This window comes from Eurosta solidaginis, chromosome 3 (genome assembly GCF_040869045.1).
Source record: "Eurosta solidaginis isolate ZX-2024a chromosome 3, ASM4086904v1, whole genome shotgun sequence".
Lineage (NCBI taxonomy): Eukaryota > Metazoa > Arthropoda > Insecta > Diptera > Tephritidae > Eurosta > Eurosta solidaginis.
This window is the reverse complement of record NC_090321.1, coordinates 164,344,931-164,366,648: the sequence shown is the minus strand read 5'-3', so window position 1 is coordinate 164,366,648 and position 21,718 is coordinate 164,344,931. Positions and strand designations below refer to the sequence as shown.

Here is a 21,718-nt window from a genome sequence, read left to right as displayed (position 1 = left end):
AAGAACATATCATTTCAGGGACAGCCAAATATGGGTGCATATATTGACACTAATTATAATTTGAATAATAAACTTTTCAGGCAAGAGCAAGACGGTGGTGGGTATGGTGGCTTCCAGGGCAGTTTCATGGGAAACGGTCAGTGTACAGGGCGGCAGCAAGCGAGCCACAATTTGACAACGATGCAAATACAAGCAAGACAGGCCTTACCAAAGGAGTTGCCACAGGTTAGTGGCAAGCCAGAAGAGTGGCCAATGTTTATAAGTAGTTATGAAAATTCGACTCGCATATGTTTCTCCGATGATGAAAACTTACTTCGACTCCAGCGCGCTTTGAAAGGTAAAGCACTTGACTACGTGCGGAGCCAACTGTTGATACCAACATTAGTACCTGACGTTATGTCAACACTACGAACAATATTCGGCAGACCTGAACATATAATCAATAGTCTTTTAGAAAAAGTCCGAATAATTGCGGATGTAAATGTCAACAAACTAGAAACGCTTATAACCTTTTCACTTGAAGTAAAGAACTTGACCGCGACAATTGTTGCTTCAGGACTCACGTCACATTTCAATAACCCCATGCTTTTAAAAGATTTGATTCAGAAACTCCCTTCGCAAATGCGCTTAGATTGGGCTATGCATTCAGGTGCATATTCAAATATAAATTTGTTACTCTTTAGCGAATGGTTGTCTACCCGAGCCAACGCTGATACCACTATTATAACAATACCCGTTAGTGGATACCAACACGAAGAAAGGCGTAAAGCACATCGTGTTGGATTTCATGAGGAAAAATGTGACGTGGCAAGTGAGCAGCGTCAGCAAGATTCGCGTAAGTGCTCGGCGTGTAATGAAAATCATTTTATCGTAAACTGTGGCAAGTTTAAGGTAATGTCATATAATGACAAATGAAATATAGTAAATCACATGAAGTTATGTCGGTCGTGCCTTAAGGCACACAATCCCAAGTTTTGCAAGGAACGACGTGAATGCGGCGAAAACAATTGTACGGCAAAACATCATTTTATGTTGCATAAGCCAGAGCAAGAAAGCAAAGACTCTTCGGAAAATGTAGTGGAAATTCATATACAGCAGACATCAAATGTTTTGTATCGAATCTTGCCGATTACCATTCACTCTGGACACGCTATGGCGGATATTTACGCACTTTTGGATGATGGGTCAGGCCCCACGATCATCGAGCAAGACGTACTCAAAAAGTTACAGCTGAAAGAAAAAGAAAGTGAGCTTCGTTTGCGTTGGACGGATGGCTCTGTTCGAATCGAAGAAAATTCCGCTTGTACCAGTTTGCAGGTCTCAGCTTATGCAAAAAATAAAATATATACATTGTGCGACGTACGCACTGTCAACAAGCTCGATTTGCCTCCACAAAATTTGATAATGCCAGAACTAACAAATAAATATAAACACCTAAGAGGGCTACCAGTGGAGTCATACCGAAATGTGGTACCTCAGATGATAATTGGTTTGAACAATAAACATGTAGCGATGCCCATGAAGTTTAGGGAAGGCAAGAGTGATGAGCCAGCTGCAACGAAAACACGTCTGGGATGGACAATTTACGGTGTTCTGAAGCAAAGCCTAAACGTGAATTTACAACTACACATTTGTGAATATGACGACGACATAGTACTTCAAAACCTTTTAATAGAAAGCATGAGACATGAAAGCTCAGACGCGCAAGTATCAACATTGAACTTAAAGTATAGATTCGATGAAAACCAACTTGATAAATACGTCCAACGTACCGGAGACCATTTTACGGCCAAGCTACTTTGGCGATCAAATAATATATTACTACCAAATAATTACAATATGGTAAAACGACGACTTGAGTGTTTCGAGAAGAAGCTCACTAAAGACACCATGCTAAAACGTAAGGTAAGCGCACATATACAGGATATGGAGAAAAAGCAATATATTCGAAAGCTTGATCAAGGCGAGGTCGACGCATACTATCAGCGAAAGTGGTACTTACCAATATTTACGGTAAAAAATCCCAACAAGCCAAATAAGACAAGATTAGTTTGGGACACTGCTGCGGCATATAACGGACCTCCACTTAATGGGTGCTTGGAGAAAGGCCCTGATTTATTAAGACCACTCACGAATATCTTGTATAACTTTAGAATTGTTAATATTGGTAATATTAACAGCTGGTTCAAGCGTTAAATGATTCAGATACTGTGAGTGATTTTTGCAAGGCTGGAAAAGTAATTGATCAAGTAATAGAGCCGGAAAAGCTGCTCGGATTGTGGTGGCAAACAAGCAACGACGCGTTTACATTCAACATAAAGTTTACCAAGGCCAGCAGCGCCATTTTACATAACGAAAAGTTACCGACAAAAAGAGAACTACTCTGGCTACTAATGTCGATATACGACCCACAAGGCTTTCTCGCGTTTTTCACAGTGCGTATAAAAATTTTGCTACAAGACATATGGCGAAGTGGTATCAACTGGGATAATATTATACCTGAAGAGTTTGCAATTCCTTGGCAACAATGACTCTCAAACTTAAAACACGTTGGTGAGGTCCAAATTCCGAGATGTTATTTTGGTAATTTCAACAGACAAATTTGCAGAGTCGAACTGCATGTATTCGTTGATGCAAGCGAGTTAGCAAACGCGGCTGTAGCCTATTTCAGAATTGTAAACAACGACGAATTCAGTGTTGCCCTTGTTAGCTCCAAAACAAAAGTTGCTCCTTTGCGCCCAATATCAATACCAAGAATGGAACTAACTACTGCGATTCTAGGATCACGCCTAGCCTGTGCAATTGTCAAGGGCCATGACATCAAAATAAATGACACTCATTTTTATACCGACTCAAAAACGGTGTTGACATGGTTGCGCTCTGACCCACGTAAATACAAACAATTTGTTATGTTTAGAGTGGCAGAGATACAAGAAAATAGTGACATATCCAAATGGCATTTCATACCCACTAAGCTAAATGTAGCTGATACCGCTACAAAACGGCACACTACTAAAGAATTCGCCCCGAATAATGTTTGGTTCACCGGTCCTGAATTTTTATGTCTGCCACAGGAAAGGTGGCCGATTTCCGAAATAGCTGAAATAAATACAAATCCTGTAAGGGAAGAAGACAATCAATATTTACAATGCGCATTACAAGCTGAAGTGCAACCAGTCATTGACATTAGTAGATTCTCCAAATGGGAACGCCTTGAGAGATGCATGGCTTACGTAAGGCGTTTCATCGACAATTGCAAAAGCAAAAAAAGAACACAATCTAGCCCGTCCGGCAAACCAACCAGCCTGACCGCCGACGAGCTTCTCTGGAGTCGTCATGTCCTCTACCGTTTTGCTCAAACCGATGCCTACCAAAACGAGATCGCCTGTCTACGAAAAGACCCTCTATGCATGTTACCCAAAATTAGCCCCCTTAGAAAACTATCGGCAGTCGTCGCCGATGATCATATAGTTCGAATGCGCAGTCGTATAGAAAATGTCCCGATAGAAGACGTAGAAAAAAACCCAATTATTTTACCAAGAACTCATAAGATTACGCAACTAATAATTGATTGGTATCACCGAAAATACCATCACGTACACCACGACACGGTCATCAATGAGATGTTCCAAAGATTTTATATTCCTAAACTTCGCCAAGCCCTTCGGATAGTGCGCAATAACTGTATAACCTGCAAGTTGCGAAAAGCAAACCCAACTCCTCCTGAAATGGGACTACTACCTAAGGGACGTCTGGCGCCATATACAAGACCCTTTTCGTATGTAGACATTGACTTCTTCGGCCCGTTCTTCGTAACTATAGGAAGGCGTACGGAAAAGAGATACGGCGTATTATTTACTTGCATGACTTGCCGCGCCATACACATTGAGGTGGCACACTCGCTCGATACGAATTCCTGTGTAATGGCGATAAGAAATTTCGTTAGTAGAAGAGGGCAACCAATAGAAATATTTAGCGACAATAGTACTAATTATATTGCTGCTGAGAAAGAGCTATGCAAGGCCTATAATGACATAGAATTCAACGCTCTGCAGGCAAAATGTAAGTGGACTTTCATCCCACCAGCAAGCCCTCACATGGGCGGCGCATGGGAGCGCATGATACGCTCAGTAAAGAACGTACTATACCACATCGTTACACCAAACACAAAGCTCACAGATGAGAAACTTCATAACCTGCTGTTGGAAGTGGAAAGTATTGTCAACGGTCGCCCGCTTACTTATTTATCGCTGGATACAGCTGCCAGGAAGCTCTTACTCCAAACCACTTTCTAATGGGAAGCTCTTCTGGCAACAAACCACCAAATTAAATTCGAGTCGACAGATGCGTATGTTAAAAGTTCCTGGTGACACTCACAGTACCTGGCCGACATGTTTTGGAAACGATGGGTGGCCGAGGTACTCCCAACGCTGACTAGAAGGTCAAAATGGTTTGGCCACACAAAATCAATCGCAGAGGGTGACGTGGTGATAATCGTTGATCCTAATCTTCCTCGTCATGTTTGGCCAAAGGGTATCGTAACTAAGGTGTACCCTGGATAAGATGGGCAGGTGAGGAGTGCTATTGGACATTCAACAATGTATCACTGACAATGTCGCCTAGATGAAGGTATTTCCTCCCAACCGTCCTAATACCGAGGGGGGGGGGGGGGGGGGAGAATGTGGCAAGGCCATCAAAGTCGATATGTTAATCGCAACATTGTTGTGTGTAACAAGTATGATCTCAAATTTTCTGAATTAAAAATTTCATTGTACTAACTGACAAGAACGCGTGCTTAAATTGAAATAAAACTAAGTTTTTTGAAGCGTTTCGCTTGCTTATACCATTAAAGTAAAATAGTTTAATTTTTATAGAGCCACAGTTCTGTTAAAATTAGTTATTTCTAACAGTAAACTTGAAATGAATGCACACTTTTTTTCCATTCAGTACTAAATACTTTTTCCCCAAGGTTATTTTTTTTTGTATACTTTCATTGCCATCAGATATGTTAAATCAATTTAGGAGTTGGGTGCAAAAAAGGCGTAAAATTGGTCAATAGCCAAAATAACCCCTTCTAATTATTCAAGTAGTTTAATATTTAAGAATTCATGAGCTTAACACCGGCTTATAATTATTGAATATGAATTATTATGTTTGTTTAAGAGCAACTGAAATGAAAGAATCATTTACTGGTATATTGCGACGGTACCATTTCGAAAACAAAAAAAACAAGCAGTTAATTATAAACCAGGAATTTCTTAAATCATCTTCATGGTGTCCGAACATAAGAGATACAAGAAATAGTTCTTCATAGCAGTTTTTGTATACTTCGTAATTGGGTTGATTTTTGTTTTTTTAATTAATCGTGTGAGATCAAAAAATGTTATACTGTTTTCACGCAGACGGCTTATTGAATAATAAAGGCAGTTTTCTACATTAAGACGCTTATTGAGCTCAATCTTCCCTACAAAATTCGAATTTATAATTATTTCATTAGTAGCTAATCGAATGCCTAATGAAGTCGAAAGCACAATGCAACTCTGTTGGCAGCGTTCCGCTTCTTAGTTTTTGGTGTGTTCAGTGCTTAATAATGTCATTTGTCAAAGTAAATGTCATTGTCCGCATGGCGGAACGATAGAAGGTGGCCGCATCGAACAGCTGATTATAACCTTTTTTTATTTGATTTGATACATCAACTTCCGGCGTAGTACGATTTTGACATTTGTCCATCGAATTTACAAAAACAAAGTAGATGGAATTCTTATTTATGTATGTAGGTATGTCACCATGCTGTCACCTTGTATCGTTCCGCCATGATTGTCTGTCATATAGCATTGTCATTTTATTCCCTTGACATTTCATCCTTCATACTAATCGAGCAGTTACTTCTGTGTGAAAGCAAAAAATTTACGATTTCATTAGAAGGTGAAATGAGATCATTAAGTTTCTGTGTGAAAACAGTATTAGGCTCTTGTGAATTGATTGGTTTCCTTTTTACGTAAATCTTTCGGATAACTCGCCTACATCAAACCATAGGGTTCTTGATTATATAAATTATTCAAAAGACATGAAGATATAGTCGAATTTGGCTGAAACTTCGCAAGGACAATCTATTGCTTTCTTGCTATATGTCAAAATGTTACTACTTATTTTGCTATTGTTGCAAAATGGATTTTTTAAATGAACACATTTTGAATTGACCAAATAGAGTAAATTGTGGAGAAATTTTGTCGATAATATAACAGAAACAGATACTTGAGTTTAAGTCATTTAAATACATCAAAGTACATAGGTCCATCGGCGATTTGGTTGGAGCTTCCTAATTCCGAGAATTTCGATAAACATATGTCTATTTCCATGGTATCTTCCTACGGTATTCAGGCTTTTTATATTCACCTGATTCCCTTCCCCGTTTTCCTTCATCTGTGGCACACAAAAAATGTTCCATTGGGAGAAACTCTTCAGAGGTTATTAACTGGCTCCATCGGACTACAGTTTTTTTACAGCTGATATTTTAACAGTGTTTGACGGAATATAAATAAAGGACCCGAGTGGTTGAGAATAGTCTCTCTGCCTATTTACACGGTATTGGTAAAAGATTGAAATTGTTTTGGTTGAATTCTATCTTACTTGAGCAGATTTGTATTCAAAGTTAATTTCCTTGCTATCAAAAAAACTAAACTACCCAAAGAGCCTACTTTAAATGGCTGTAATTACAAACTATTGTGTTTAGAAGAATATTTTTCTTAGAAAATAGGATAGAATTTGCAAACTCACAAACCAGTATAGATACAGTATTTGACCGTATACCACTAGGAAGATTATATGGAGGAACTTAAGAGCTTTTATAATATATTGTCTTTTCTTCAATTGTTTAATCACAAATTGAGGGCGTGCAAATGTAGGCTAGTAGTTTTTAATGCAAGCCTTTTATATGGCACATTGGCAACACTTACACTGCATCAAAAAATTGTAAATACAGTACTTCTTGCAAAATAAAAGATATGATATCAGTTGCGTTAATTGGTACAAACGAAAATTCTTTTGCACAATTAGTTATCACTTCATAAGGACGAAATAGCATTAAAAAATCTTTGACAATTTCTAACCGCTTACTTTTTTAATTAGAGTAACCCATGCATTCCGTTAAATCAAGCGAAATAATTGTACATACAGCAAATATGTACCGCGAAAACCATTCAATGCTTGTTGTGTTAAATAACGGTAGTTATTTTTGCGTCATAAGTAGACATATTAGAAGTTATGCATTGTTTTTCAGTGCATTTTTTTACTTCTAGTAGTAAACACCTCGAAATGGAGAGTTAAGTGCTTAAAAAGCACTCAGGAGTACCGGTTGAAATCAAAAAATTAAGATAAAATTAGAAGGAAAGAGCTACGGTGCAATATCAGCAATTGTTGACAGACCTCGTTCTACCATTCAATCCGTCGTAAAAACGTCTGAAAGGAATGGAACGTTTATTATGGCAAAAGGTAGGGGACGAAAGAAAAAATTAAATCAGTATACCGAGCGAGTGATAGAACGAATGGTTAAAGCTGACTCGAAAATCGGAGCACCTATAATTGCAGCAAACCTAGGAGAAACTGGTGGGCCCGTTGTTAACCCACAAGCCATCAGAAATTTCCTGAAATCAAAAGGGTACAAGGGGTGCGTCTCACGTAGAAAGCCATTTATATCAGCGAAGATTGCAGTAAAACGATTGGAGTATGCGAAAACCTATGTTGATAGGCCAGATAATTTTTGGAACGATGTTATATTTATGGATGATCTTTGGGTCGGATGGAAGAAGATTTGTATGGAGGAAAGCGAATACTGCTCTGAGAAAGGAAAACCTCATTCCTACCGTAAAGCACGGTGGCGGCAATGTAATCCCTGCAAAAATCGTGTGACCAAAAATGCACCCAGCCACACGAATTTTTGACAGGGGTGACGATTTGGAATGAAAAATTGTGCAAATGAAATAGCATGCTGACAAATTTTGCTTTCCCACAATGTATCGTGCTCTCTCGCACCTATTATTTTCATAGGGATAGCAAAATACGTAATTTTTGCGTGCAAAAAAATCCGCCATTTCTAATTCAGCAGAGACAGCAAGACAAATCGATTCTTTGGTTAATTTTTTCAACCTGTATTTACTACATTTTGCAGAAATTAATATACGCATTCTTTAATATTTTTTGGTCTACTAAAGTGTGTTTTAGCAAAAAAACTCATATCAATGTGTGCATGTTTATAAAGAAAGAAAGTGAAATATGTAATTGCATAGTATAAATAATCGTGAGCAATTCGAATGCAGAATAGTAAATTTTGATTTCCACATACATACAAGAAAAAAATTCTTGTTACAGTGCTTATATGGATCTACTTAAAAAAATGATCAGAAAATTCGGTGTAAAAAATGGCTATGTGTGCAATAAAATAGCCTCTCTTGTTGAGATACCCATCCATGGTCTCTATTACTTATTGTGACGGAGGTGTGTTTGCAGATGCAAAGTGAACCCAAACAGTGTAGGTCGTGGTGGTTGTTGTTCGTGGTCCGCATCAACTGGACCAGGTCGGGCAATGACGCCACATCCAGTTATACCAAGGTATATACCACAACAGCAACCAGGTAATGCAATTCCACGATAGCTGCAGCAACAACCTCCCCAGGCTGGCTATCATCGTTGATTTACTTAAATATGATCGTCTGTTGAAACAGTTTCCACGATTCACTGTTCAACGAAAGCAGCAGCTCAGCGTATGCCACCACCGAACAGCTGATACCAAAAACGTGGATGCACAGCAGTTTAAGGCCAAAATGGAAGTTGGGGAAATAGCTGAAAATAAGGTAAATATATGTTTCGCGTTATTAACAAAATCGCCCTAAATTTTATGAATTAACAGATCGCTACGAACGACAAAGCACCAGAACGTGTGATCAAAGAAAGCACTACAGAAATTATTGCCGGCGGGGCCGTATTCTACAATCCACTGCAAGAATTTAATCGTGATTTAAGTATTTGAGTACTTAATGTATACTCAAAGCGGTTGATAAGAGAGCGGGAAGCGGCGGCGCATAAAAATGCACCAAATACAAACGAAAGCAATGCTAATGACAAGAAACCATACACGGCTGGTGTAAAATACGACGATGGACTGCGAATATTGGAAGCGCTTGCTGCAACAGGTTTACGTAGCATACGTTATGCAAAAGAAATAGCAGGCGTGCGTGAAATTGTTGCAAATGATCTATCTAAGGTGGCAGCAGATTCCATTAGCGTAAATATGCGACACAATGGAGTGGAAAATTTAATTGTGCCAAGCGAAGGGTATGCAATGTAGGTTTGATATACGAATCAATAGCTAGTGATTTAACTGCAATAATAATAAAATTCGCAATAGGACTCTCATGTACCTTTCAACTTCATATGAGAAGCGTTTCGATGTTATAGACCTAGATCATTATGGTTGTCCGAATCGCTTTCTGGATGGCGCTATACAATCACTGACGAGTGGGGGTTTATTACTTGTAACTGCGACTGATATGGCTGTGCTGGCTGGCAATACGCCTGAAGCCTGCTATGCCAAATGTAGTTCTGTGCCTTTGCGTATGAAATGCTGCCATGAGATGGGATTGCGTATACTATTGCATTGCATTGAAACGCACGCTAATCGTTATGGAAAATATATTGAGCCACTTTTGAGCATTTCTGCCGATGTTTATATACGCGTATTTGTGCGTGTGCATAGTAGTCAAGCGAAGTGTAAATATAGCATGAGGTTGGTATACAGCATTTTGGCCTTTTACCACAATCCAATTACGTACCATATCTTTATATTATGAACACAGCAAACAATAAATGATATTTCAATGCACTGGTTTTGATACCTATACGCTACAGCCTATGGGTATTGTTAAAAGCAAGATTTCAGATAAAGGCAATGCGGAAGTAAAATGCGGTATATATGCGGTAATATATACCTATTGTTAAAAATTAATACAAACAATATTTTCAACATTTTTTTCTCGATTTACGAACACATTTAGAAAGGCTACAACGCCTGCTAAAGAGCCGGTATCTTGCCAACGCTTTAGCTTGGATTTAGAGGAGGATCTACAAACTTTGCTAGAAGCACGCGCAGCTCCTCGTGTAGCGAATATGGATCAACACGAAAGTAACGTTGCTGTTAGCGGAAATGCAATGAACAAAATATTTGAAATGGAGGATGATGAAAATAAATCCAACAATGCAAACACTATAAAGAGGATTCCTTATAATTTTTCAGCGAAGGCATCTTGTGACGAAACTATATTCGAATGCCAACAGCAACGTACGTCTGATGAAAGTTTTATGGCTTTGGAAAAAATGTGTGATAAAACAGCATCCGATCCTGACAGCACACTATTTAAGTACATACATAGCGAGAACAAGGATATGGTTATAGAAGATGCTAAAAAGCGCAGCGCCGATGGAAACTATTTTAAAACCCCTTGTAAACAAGGTAAGTGAATATACAACATATTGAAAGTTGATAAGATTGTGTGGTTTAAATTTAATAATATAATTTTAGAACTACAAGAAATAGATGAAGAAGCACAATCATTGCAACGTCTATTGTATGACTTATGCGTACAGGAGCAGCATCAATTGGATAATGAAACTCATTTAAAAAGTATTGATATAACACTCCTAGAAGATATTGAAGCGCCATCTAAAATGTGGGACTCCACAATAGTGGGCGATACCTATTTACAATCTTCACCTTTGAAAATGGTGAGTCTTCTCAGACCATCTACTATGCCAGAGGAAAATTGCGAAGATCAGTCTAATAGTTCTTTGGGTGGTGATGATGTATCATCACACATAAGCTTTCAAAGCGCTCAAAAAGGCAGTGAAACTTCAGCGACAACAAGCTGTTATGAAACAGCACATGACACCACAGGCGCAAGTGCACCCAGGAAAGTTTCACATTATACCCAAAGCGAGTCCTCCGAAGAATCGCATGAACTGGAAAAAAGTATAATATAGATAAATCTAGATAACACACTAGAGCCGCCAGCAAAGGACCATGCAACTGTGACTGAACTTATCACCAATGATAATAAAAATATGCATGGCAGTGAAAAACTATCTTCCAGCGCGTCCTTTGATGATTCTTTAGGAGTAATTGAGTTGTCGGATGATGGGTCAGATGAAACGGGCGGAAATTTAAACAAAAGTGTCTTTATTAAAGAGGAGAAAGAACAACAACAGAAGGAAATTGCAATAGAGCCAATAGCACGAAATGCGGAAAGCATGATCAGTAATTACCATAACAAAAGTTCAATTGACTTTGAAGAATCATTTGAAAATGATAAAGAAAATCGTAGTTTGTTCAATGAGAGTACCGAAAAATCATTGCACGTCAATGATACTATGGAAGAAGTTGAGTACATGATGAAAAAAGGTATGCAGTATATGCAAGCCGCTGAACCTACAACAAAACTGGGTAATCTATCGCCAACCGTAAATGAAACCCAAATGGTGGTGAAACCATTACAGGAACGTGAAAAAACATTTACGTATTCGCCGAAAAAAGCAAAAAGCAACTGTGGCTCGCCAGCTAAAAAGTTTATCAATGGAAAACCTACAGCTGTTGTAACAGGCACTAAAGGTATGCAAGCAAGAGTTTTTATTTTTATAATCATTTGTTGGAATAATCCTAAAGACCTTCTGAAGTCATACCATATCTCATTAAAGATGTTGATGTTGTAGCGATAAAGACACTCGAATGTTTTAGGGAGTGTTAACGATGTAGATGGTCCTTTTTCGGATATAGATGCGTACACTCCGGTAACAAGCACTATTATCCCCAGTGCATTAGGGGGCTTAGAATATAGACGCGGCAGGTGTGCCTGTTGGAGGAGGCGACTAAAATACCAAATTGATTCAAGGGGTTGCCAGCGCAATATATAGATACTACAACCCAATTGTCAACTTCCCCTAAGCATGGTGCATCCTGTTTCTTTAACAACTGGATCTCTGGCGACCTCATAGCTTTTGGGGTGAGAGGGCGGAATGGCCTTGAAGGTTTCATGCTGATATAACATATTTGCCTGTTATTTTTGGCTCATCTTGATTGGATTGCCATTTGGATGCGATAGTTTTGAGCACAGTAGAGAATGAGGGCATACCCCAACTGCAAGTAATTAAAATAAAATCAACTTTAGCACTGGTTGTTGTTGTTGTTGTAACAGTGCTTCGCCCCATCCAATAGGTCTGACTGATCACAAATTGTCATCAATATCCTCTAACGGGAGTCCAAGGAAACTTGTTGTTTCAACAGGGGTGGACCATAAGGAAAGGGGTGTTAGAGGCGTTGGTTCCACATTACAATTAAAGAGATGGTTGGTGTCATGTGGGGACACATTGCAAGCGGGGCATACATTTTGTAAGTCGGGGTTGATTCTAGATAGGTAAGAGTTTAACCTGTTACAGTATCCATAACGAAGTTGAGCTAGAGTGACTCGCTTTTCTCTGGGGAGTTCGCAATCTTCCGCAAGTTTTGGGTACTGTTCTTTGAGTACTGGATTCACCGGGCAATTCCTAGCGTAAAGGTTCGACGCCTGTTTGTGGGGCAGCATTTTGGCAGGCCTGTATTTTCTTCCAGTGAGTAACCTTTAGGCTTGGCGACCATATCGGAGACGCGTACCATGCAAACGTCTATTTATATTTACCCCAAGTACTGCCGATTTATCGAATTATATTAAATGTTTGTTACAGCTCTGGATTTTCGTTACTAGTATTCGTGCTAGTGCATGCTCTCCAAGATGTAGATCCTGATCGAAAGTCACACCCAAAATTTTAAGGTGTAAGACAGTCGGTAGGGTAATGTCATATGGTCGACATTTGGCGCGGCCATGTTTTAAATAAGATCACCGATGATTTGGTTGGTTATAATATCAGGTTTCGCGAGGCGACAAAACTGGAGAGATTGGGGAGATACCCAGCAAAAATCTAGTGACCAAAGATGGCGACCAACAACAAAATATCCCACATTGTTCCACAATTATTAGTATGGCAGAATGAGATGCCCTAATTGAAATGCCCGATACATATATGCTTGCCTTTTCTTACATGCTATGTACCCTCAAATACGTCACAAAAATTTTATGCGAATCCACCATTTGTTATTTTCAGCTTGAAACGCAACAGCAGAGTAAGAAAAATTTATTTACAAATAATTTAGGATATAATAAAAACTAAATTTAAATTAAGTGTTGTGTGCGCTACGGTATTTGCATTTATATTTTCCACAAAGGAACCAAAATCAAGTGATTTTTAATGGATGTAGGTTATTGCATTTTTGGTAGCATCTGCGTACAGTGAATAATTCAATTCGTGCATATAAAAAACGTTTATACATAAATTAATATGAGCTATGGAATTTTCAATGAAACTAGGTGCCGTACTATTGGTGTCCTGTGAAAATTATAGATGTAAATGGTGAAGAAAAAGAATTTCCATTGACAAAAAGTGATTTATCAACATATTTTCCCAATCGCTTAGCGCTGAGTTTTGAAGCAGAAGAGGTACGTCATTGCATTTTAGAGCACAAAACACAAAGTGATTTACTATCATAAAGAAAGTTTGGCATTGTAATATATTGAGGATCAAATTCGTAGACAATTGGGCGTTACTTACGCAGAGGATAAAACAAATTTGTGCAAATTGTTCGAATAAGAAATTCACATCGGAATTTTAAAACAATTTTTTTTTTTTTTTAATTAAATTAATATATGTAACATGTAACTAACAATAAATATCTACGAGCTTTTCAATGCTTTTTATACCCGCGTACTAGCTGCATATCCTCATCTTCGTATTCAGCAACCTGTTTTCGTTTCAATTCCCGTGCGTACAAGTCTTTAAATGCTTCAAATTCAGCAAGTGTAACATGGCACACCTTAGTTGCAAATGCATTGTCCGATTTATTGGTTATTTGATATAAAAGTGGATTCTTAGTTGGCTCATCTGGATCTACCTTAAGTGGTCTTGGTTTGAATAGACCCAGTCTTTCAAGAAAGACATGGCGGCAACGTATCTCCTCTAATGGCTTAGATAACGCTTCTGATTTTATTTTTTCAGGTATTTCCGCACGCATTACCTCTTTCAAGTACGTCACCTTTTCTTCGGCACGTCGCTCCGACTGTTCAAGTAAATCCGGACAATTCATTAACAATTTCCAAACATTTTTGCTAGTGCCAGCAAATGATTTCAAATAACCAATATGTTTACGTAAACGCATGTTTTCGTTCACGTCTAAAAGTTCTGGATATTTTGTTAGCAGTAAAAACATTAGCTTCTCGGTGAATTGAAAGCTGCGCCAAAATTCCATTGCATCAACTAGACATTGTGTCGGACGTGCAAACACCTTCGGATTACCGGTTGCAATGCGCAGGAAATTGCTCGTATTGAGACCGTGATTCATGAGTGTTTCATGTGCATTACGCCATTGTGCCGGGACACTCTAGCCAACAAAGGATTCACTCTCACAGCTTCGTCTATGTGCGCTTGATCCAATGGTGTTTCATCATCGAGCACTGTACTCACCGTACTTGGTGTTGATAGCTGTTGGTCATGTATGAACTAAATTAAAAATATTCATTAACTCATTAATTTTAATCTTACTTGCTGTCTTCTGTGAAGCAACGGCACATATTTATTGGAATTTGTTAAAAATTTCCGCAACATTACGAAAGCTATACGAACCTCGGTTCAAAACAAATAGAACAGCAGATTGCGGTGATGTGATGCCGTACTGTAAATGGCCTCGTCAAAATGGCTGCGTCACAATCGGCGCTTTCAGGAAACTTGTGTTGAGCAACAATGCAAAGAGGATAAATAAAATAAGAGCCACCAGTCTGCTACGAGTGGCGAGTAACTCCCAGAAATCAAAAAATATATGCCGAATTTTTTCAAAGAGGGACATTTTTGAATTGTCTCGCATTTATTCCTACAGTGTAGATACTTTATGCAACTGTGATTTTTGGAAAGAGAATTAATTAGTTAATTAAATACAGGCGGAAAAATAAACGCAAGTACCCCACGAAAATGGTTAGAAGACATTTTATGCACATCTCGCCCAAAAAAACAGCGACTTCCTCTTAGAAAACATTGAGCATACGTCTCTTCATAATTTATCCTCTTTGCTTTGGCTTTTTACGTTTATCGCGTCACTAAAGCTGCAGACATTGGTGCTTTATCGGTAACCTTATAACAGCTGATTCGACCAACCTTATGAGAATCAATGCCATCAATTATTGGTGCCGCTAAGGTCGTAAACATATCGTAGCCAACCAATTGGTTTTTGGTTTACCGTCGTAACAATAAACAGCTGATTACGTTAGGGATACGACTATATCATCGATGTAGCACAACACAGCGCGTCCTTTCACTCCTCCTTAATACAACGAGTACCGTTTTGAATAATGCGGCTACTTCCGATACTACAAACAATATTACAGAAGCATATCGACCTGGAATTTAGATTGACTAAGATTGAAGAAAAGGTGCATAGTGAAATATTGAACTGTTATTTGTGAAACCCTAGTAATTGTAGCCGCAATACCTTGATTCTCTTTAATTATTATTTATGCTATAATTTCAGCTTCCAGAATTGGCAGAAGTCATGGCTCAACATTGGAAGAAAACGCACAAAATATTATGCCGTATCAGCGGAGAAATGGAAAATGATACTCACACCGAGCTCTCTATCGTTATGCCACTAACATCGCTGGATTCAGTTTATGACATTGAGAAAAAGTTGGACTCAGATGATTATCAAGAATCAATGGTATTTTTGAATATTTTTAATTGTATTTCATAACTTAAATTGGTGGTTTTCATTTAGAAATCATATATCTTTATGCTGAAAGATGCATCATCAGACATTATTGGAGTAATGAGAAAACTTTTCTCTGACAACGTTCTTTTCAATTTTAACTGGGACGGAGTACATGGCAAACGATCTTTATCTAAACTGAAACTCGTGAACAGCGTACTTTTTGGTAGTGTAATTTAAATTGTTTTAAAATGTCATTATTTTCATTGTCCATTCCTATTAATTTAGACGTTTTCAAACTGCAAGGCAGGATCGACTTCGAAGACAGCATGAGACGGTGTTTAACGCTGAGCCACAACCGGCATAAACAAAGGCGGTATCTGAGCAATAAATCCAGCTCTGCAACAGCATAAGCCTACATACAACAAACGAACAAGACACACTGAAATAATCTTGATTAAAAACTATATAAGAACCTAATAATTCTAAGTTTTTTCCTACGTTCCTATTCTAAGGTTTTTATGCCTAATTAAAATAATATTCAACAATCGCCCAAAGTTTGCAGAGAATTTTAAAGCAATTTAATTGCAACGAATTTGTCAATAATTTTTAACCAAAAATTTATAAACTAGATGTATAAGAAATAAGTATTTTGAATATACATATTTGTGATGAACTTAACTGAAATAATTCTAAGTTTTTTCCTACGTTACTAATCTAAGCTTTTTATGCTCTAATTAAAATAATATTCAACAATCGCACAAAATTTGCAAAGATCTTTAAAGCAATCTAATTGCAACGAATTTGTCAATAATTTTTAACCAAAATTTATAAAATAGATGTATAACAAAAAATATTTTGAATATAAATGATTGCTGCTGAATTTAACTGACAGTACCAATACCATCAACTAAATAGTCCTTATAAATATTGTAATCACATAATTCAAAACAAAAAATTACTATGAGTACCTACGTTTATTATTGCAAAATCACGAAGAAAAAAAATTGCATGAAGTACATTCAATCTAAAATTATTCCACTGAATGCATATATCGCATTTTAAACTAAAAAATGTGAAAACTTAAAAAAAATTCAGATCGGTACTTAAGTGTAAATCGATCCATGAAAGCATCGTGAAATAACTTTTTTTTGGTATTTAACGTTATCGTTTAGCCTGGTTTTGTTACCCATTTTGTTATTTTCGTGGTATAAATCAACATTCAACACAAAGTTACTCTGATTATGAGTTGAAATACTTTAAGGGTTAGGTTGCGATATGTAAAATTACATATTTTTGTACACAGTTCTAAAATGTAAAGGAAAAAAATGTATATTTGTGTATTAATTAAATTATTCAAAACATATTGTTATATTAATGATATAGAGAAGCGCCAACACGAATGCAAGTGGTTTCAAACCACTGGTAGGCAATTCACCACTTTAACTGTCAGAAAAAATTTTAAATTGTTTATTTTATGTAAAAAAAATTTGAAAGTTGCAATTGAAGTTCTGAAAGCTCAGGAATTTCAATTTAAGTTCAAAAAATTACAATTGAAGTTCACAATTTTCAATAGAAGTTCAGTAAATTATAATTGAAGCTCAGGAATTTCAACTGCAGTTCAGCAAATTACAACTGAAGTTCAGAAAATTACAATTTAAGTTCAAATATAATTTTCTGAACTACAAACAGAAATTCTGAACTTCCATTTTAATTTTCTGAACTACAAATAGAAATTTTGAGCTTGAATTTAAATTTTCTGAACTTGAATTGAAATTTTTGAACTTAAATTGTAACTTTCGAACCTCAATTGCAGCTTTCTGAACTAAAATAAAAAAGGTATAGCATTAAAATTGGCGAATTACAAGTCAACTTACTCAAATTGTGAATTGCCTACTCGCGATTTGATGGTTTACTGCAACCAATAGTTTTATTAGTTCTTCTCTTTTGTTTTCTATATCATTAATTAATTTATTTAAGTTTACCTTAACTTTGTTTGCATACAATCGAATACAATAAAATTTGTATCTATGGGTCACCAACAAGACTGAAAAACTATTCCTTAAGACTTATAGTTAATAATTTACAACTATTATAAATAATGTAATATATTGTAAAAATGTTTAATAAAAGAAATGTTAATAGATTTGAATTAAAGAAATATTTTATTTATATAGCAGTATAATCCAAGTAAAAAAAAGGTCATAATACTAGTAAAAAGACGGTCATATTAACGTAAAAATACTCGTAAAGTTACAGGTATATAACTCAAAAAATGATTGCCAGAACGTGATTGTAAGAACAGTACAGCATTATAGTTTGTTTACTTTTCGATAACCTAAAACCGTATATGTGTGAGCAGTATGGACAATCACATAAATAGGTACGACGGAATGGACTGGTCACAAATGTTACTGCTGCCCTGTACAAATGCTACTTAGCGATTTACGTGTTCCATCGACACAGCTGTTAGTCATTTTCCTAGTCAATTTACGGGCACATTTTTGCTGGGTAGCTGTTTATTTTATTACAAAGCTCATCGGTGTAGGAAACAATAGCATAGGCGTAGAAGCAATAGTGACTCCTGGTGGTAAAGGTAGCTATTGATATGTATAAGTTAAGCAGAAGTTTGAATATGAGTTTTTTTTAAGTTATTGCAAAAAAAAACGTTGAGGATTTTTAATATCTTATCAGGTACCTTCGTGCATGTTTCTAAGAATGAAGAATAAAACCTATTCAAACTTCGCTATACTTTAACATACAATAATTTACCCCATTTTGACACAACTATCATTTTTTGATTTTATTAAATTTTATAAAATGTTTCTTCCTCTACAGTTCAATTTACTTATTAGATGGTAAAGATGGCTTCGCATTATCTCCATCAGTAACTGTGACAAGGTGGCCACAGCGTGACTCGGAGCGTCTCTTCAATAGCTCTCTAGTGGTGATGGTGACAGCAGAGAAACCCAACTGTTTATAAATGTTACCCTTCAAAAAGAATCAAAATATCTGTCATTGCGTCTACGGCTCAAATACCCACAGTATATGAATGAATCGAACGCACCTAATTGTCTGCCTAACGGATAGTATACATAATTAAATCGAAAATATTGCTCCAAACGAACTAGGTCTGAATACTGAAACAGTACACATATTCAAAATCGATGAGAAGGCTGTGATGATGGTAAAGGGTGAGTTGTTGAATACCATACGAAAACCACTTTAACCCATCTATATATTTGCATAACAGCTAAAGCTTTACAAACAGCAAAAATTGCTGGCGCCAAGCAATTGGAAAAGGCAGTGAAGCATTCATCACACTGTACGGATGGTGCAAAGTAAGAAACTGCTGCCACCGACACAACGGTCATCTCTACATCGCCGAGTAGCGGCTCGTCCGACTATCTATCGAAGGCAGTATAATCATATCTTTTGCCAACAGAGGTTAGCGATGTGCTTGCACAGGAAAACATTTCAATTGAACCCAATTAAGAGAGTTTATTTATTATTAAAGTACTTACTTTTCTTTATATCAAGAGTATTAATAATAAGTTGCAATTTCATGTACATATATAATAAGGGATGTGATACGATTGCTGTCGGAATTAGATTGAAACCAATCAATACTCTTGCTATGGGTTGCAGAATTATTGCTTGAATGATTAAATTTAGAACAATAATAAGTCTGACTCAATTACTACTCTTACATTTTTAAGTTCATCAATTACGACAGCAATCGCATTCCACGACACCTTTGAATATTCTTGATCTGAAAAAAGAGTAAACCTAATCTGAATTTCTACTAAGCTTTAAGTTGTAGATTATTCAAATAATTGGAGTTTTTTCAAAAGCTTAAAATTATTTTCTGCTCGCTTAGAAAAGATTTCAATTGGAAAACAAAAACCAATTAAGAGAGTTTATTTATTATTAAAATACTTACTTTTCTTTATATCAACTGTATTAATTTAAGTTACAATTTCATGTACATATATAATAAGGTATGTCGTGATACGATTGCTGTTGGAATTAGATTTGAAAGCAATCAATACTCTTGCTAAGGGTTGCAGAATTATTGCTTGAATAATTAGATTTAGAACAATAATAAGTCTGACTCAATTACTAGTCGTACATTTTTAAGTTCATCAATTACGACAGCAATCGGATTCCACGACACCTTTGAATATTCTTGATCTGAAAAAAGAGTAAACAACCATGGAAACAACTCAAATTTTACATGAATATAACACACTTCTGAATTGTCCAAATATAAAGTTAGCTGCTGCAGCAATATAGCTCAAAGCAATTAATATATTTTTATGTTATTATTAAAGTACTTACTTCTTTTTTATATTAAATGTATTAATTTAAGTTGCAATTTCATGTACATATGAGGCTCCAAGATGCAAAACCAGATAAATGCTTATATTATATGTTATGTTTGGTTGTTATAATTAAAAATAAATATTGAAAATTAAATCTTTTGGTTGATATTTTATTCATGTGGCTGCTCCAGGTAAAGTAAATCGGCAGGTAAAATTCAAGTTATATGGCGGTTATATAAATGGTAAAACCGCAGTAAACTTTATTGTCAAAAGACTCGAAAATGTAGAGTGAAATGACTGAAGAAATGACCGCCATTTGACGAGCATTGTGCCGTGTGTGAGCAGAACAGTGCTATGCTCACATCCTATAAGTGGGAGCGGAATGCACGATCACATTAATAGGAACGTAACGGAAAATTTGGTCACAAAAGTTCATCACGCCCATGCAAACGTGACTATGAATATAACCTCTGCAGAAAGTCACAATGACCGTAAAATGACTAGTAAAATGACGTAGAGCGTTTTTGCAGGGATGGTTTGGGCACAATGGCAGCTAGCGGAGTTGGAAATCTCGCATTGAATCCTATCGAGGATTTGTGGGATTTATTGGAAAAAAAAATTAGAAAGCACACAATAAAGAACAGAGAGCAATTAAAGAGGATTATCCAAGAAAAATATTTCGCCTGAAGAAACCAAAAAGTTGGTATTTTCCATGAAAAGTAGACTAAAGAGCGTAATTGAAGCAAAAGGGTACCACACGTCTTATTAACACGTTTTAACTCTAAGTAAACTTTAAGTTTTCTTTACTGTATTTACAATTTTTTTCTGTAAGATTTTGAGGATAATTACTTTGTGTTATTTTTGCCATGAATATACCTTACTTATTCGTATTTTTTTTTTGTTCTTGGTTGCTTTTTGAATAAAAAAATTAAAAACAGTAAAAATGTTAAGTAAAATTCGTTTATTACTGAAGATTTCATCACTTTCTTCCCAAAGTCAGTGCTGTATTTATAATTTTTTGATGCAGTGTATTTAGAACGATGACAATTTTCGGAACAGAGCTGTTGAAATATTTGTAATTTGCTTTTTTTATTATTAAATTTTTAGGAAAATTTCAATATGAATGCTTTTCCGGTTAACTTCTTCGTACTTTATTGTCATTTAAATATGGAAAAAACTGGTCATCACGGAAAATAATTAAATTTTTGTGTTGATATTTTGAAGTGGCTTTAATTAAAAGCAACCATGTGATATTTGAGCGGGTTTTGTGCATGTACGACATTTTTAATAATTGATTGGTACTAGAAAAGTGTGTGCACACTCAGCAAAGGCTGCATTCATTTGAATGCTTATTCTGTGTTGAGAAACGTTTGTGTTTCATTCAATTACTTCATTCTTTCTTCGAATGTGTTAAGGAGTGCATTCTTTTTTTCCACTACTGAATGAAGAATGGGTTGACTTTTAAGCCACATTCCTTAGCAAGGAATGAATGAATGAAGAGAAAGCATTCCTAAATAAATGATTTAAAATTTCAAATGATTGCACAGTTTTAGAGCTCTGTCCGGCT

The 21,718-nt window shown here is 36.4% G+C and overlaps 1 protein-coding gene and 2 pseudogenes across 1 annotated transcript; 2 read left to right on the top strand and 1 right to left on the bottom strand.

Annotated features, from left to right (window-relative positions):
* The first annotated feature begins 8,717 nt into the window (after positions 1-8,717).
* LOC137246737 (uncharacterized) lies at positions 8,718-20,298 on the top strand (annotated as a pseudogene).
* LOC137246736 (uncharacterized) lies at positions 13,130-17,987 on the top strand. Its single transcript, XM_067777749.1, has 5 exons — positions 13,130-13,332; positions 13,446-13,574; positions 15,653-15,838; positions 15,896-16,052; positions 16,115-17,987. Exons 1-5 carry the CDS (start codon positions 13,327-13,329, stop codon positions 16,237-16,239), a joined length of 603 nt encoding a protein of 200 aa, XP_067633850.1. The 5' UTR covers positions 13,130-13,326; the 3' UTR covers positions 16,240-17,987.
* On the bottom strand, positions 13,820-14,736 carry LOC137243438 (transcription termination factor 4, mitochondrial-like; annotated as a pseudogene).
* Positions 20,299-21,718: the final 1,420 nt, after the last annotated feature.

Bases quoted from the DNA above. Each gene is read 5' to 3' on its own strand.
- LOC137246736 (XM_067777749.1), top strand. The intron at 15,839-15,895 runs GTATTTTTGAAT...GTTTTCATTTAG, and splicing joins ATGATTATCAAGAATCAATG to AAATCATATATCTTTATGCT. The intron at 16,053-16,114 runs GTAGTGTAATTT...CTATTAATTTAG, and splicing joins CGTGAACAGCGTACTTTTTG to ACGTTTTCAAACTGCAAGGC.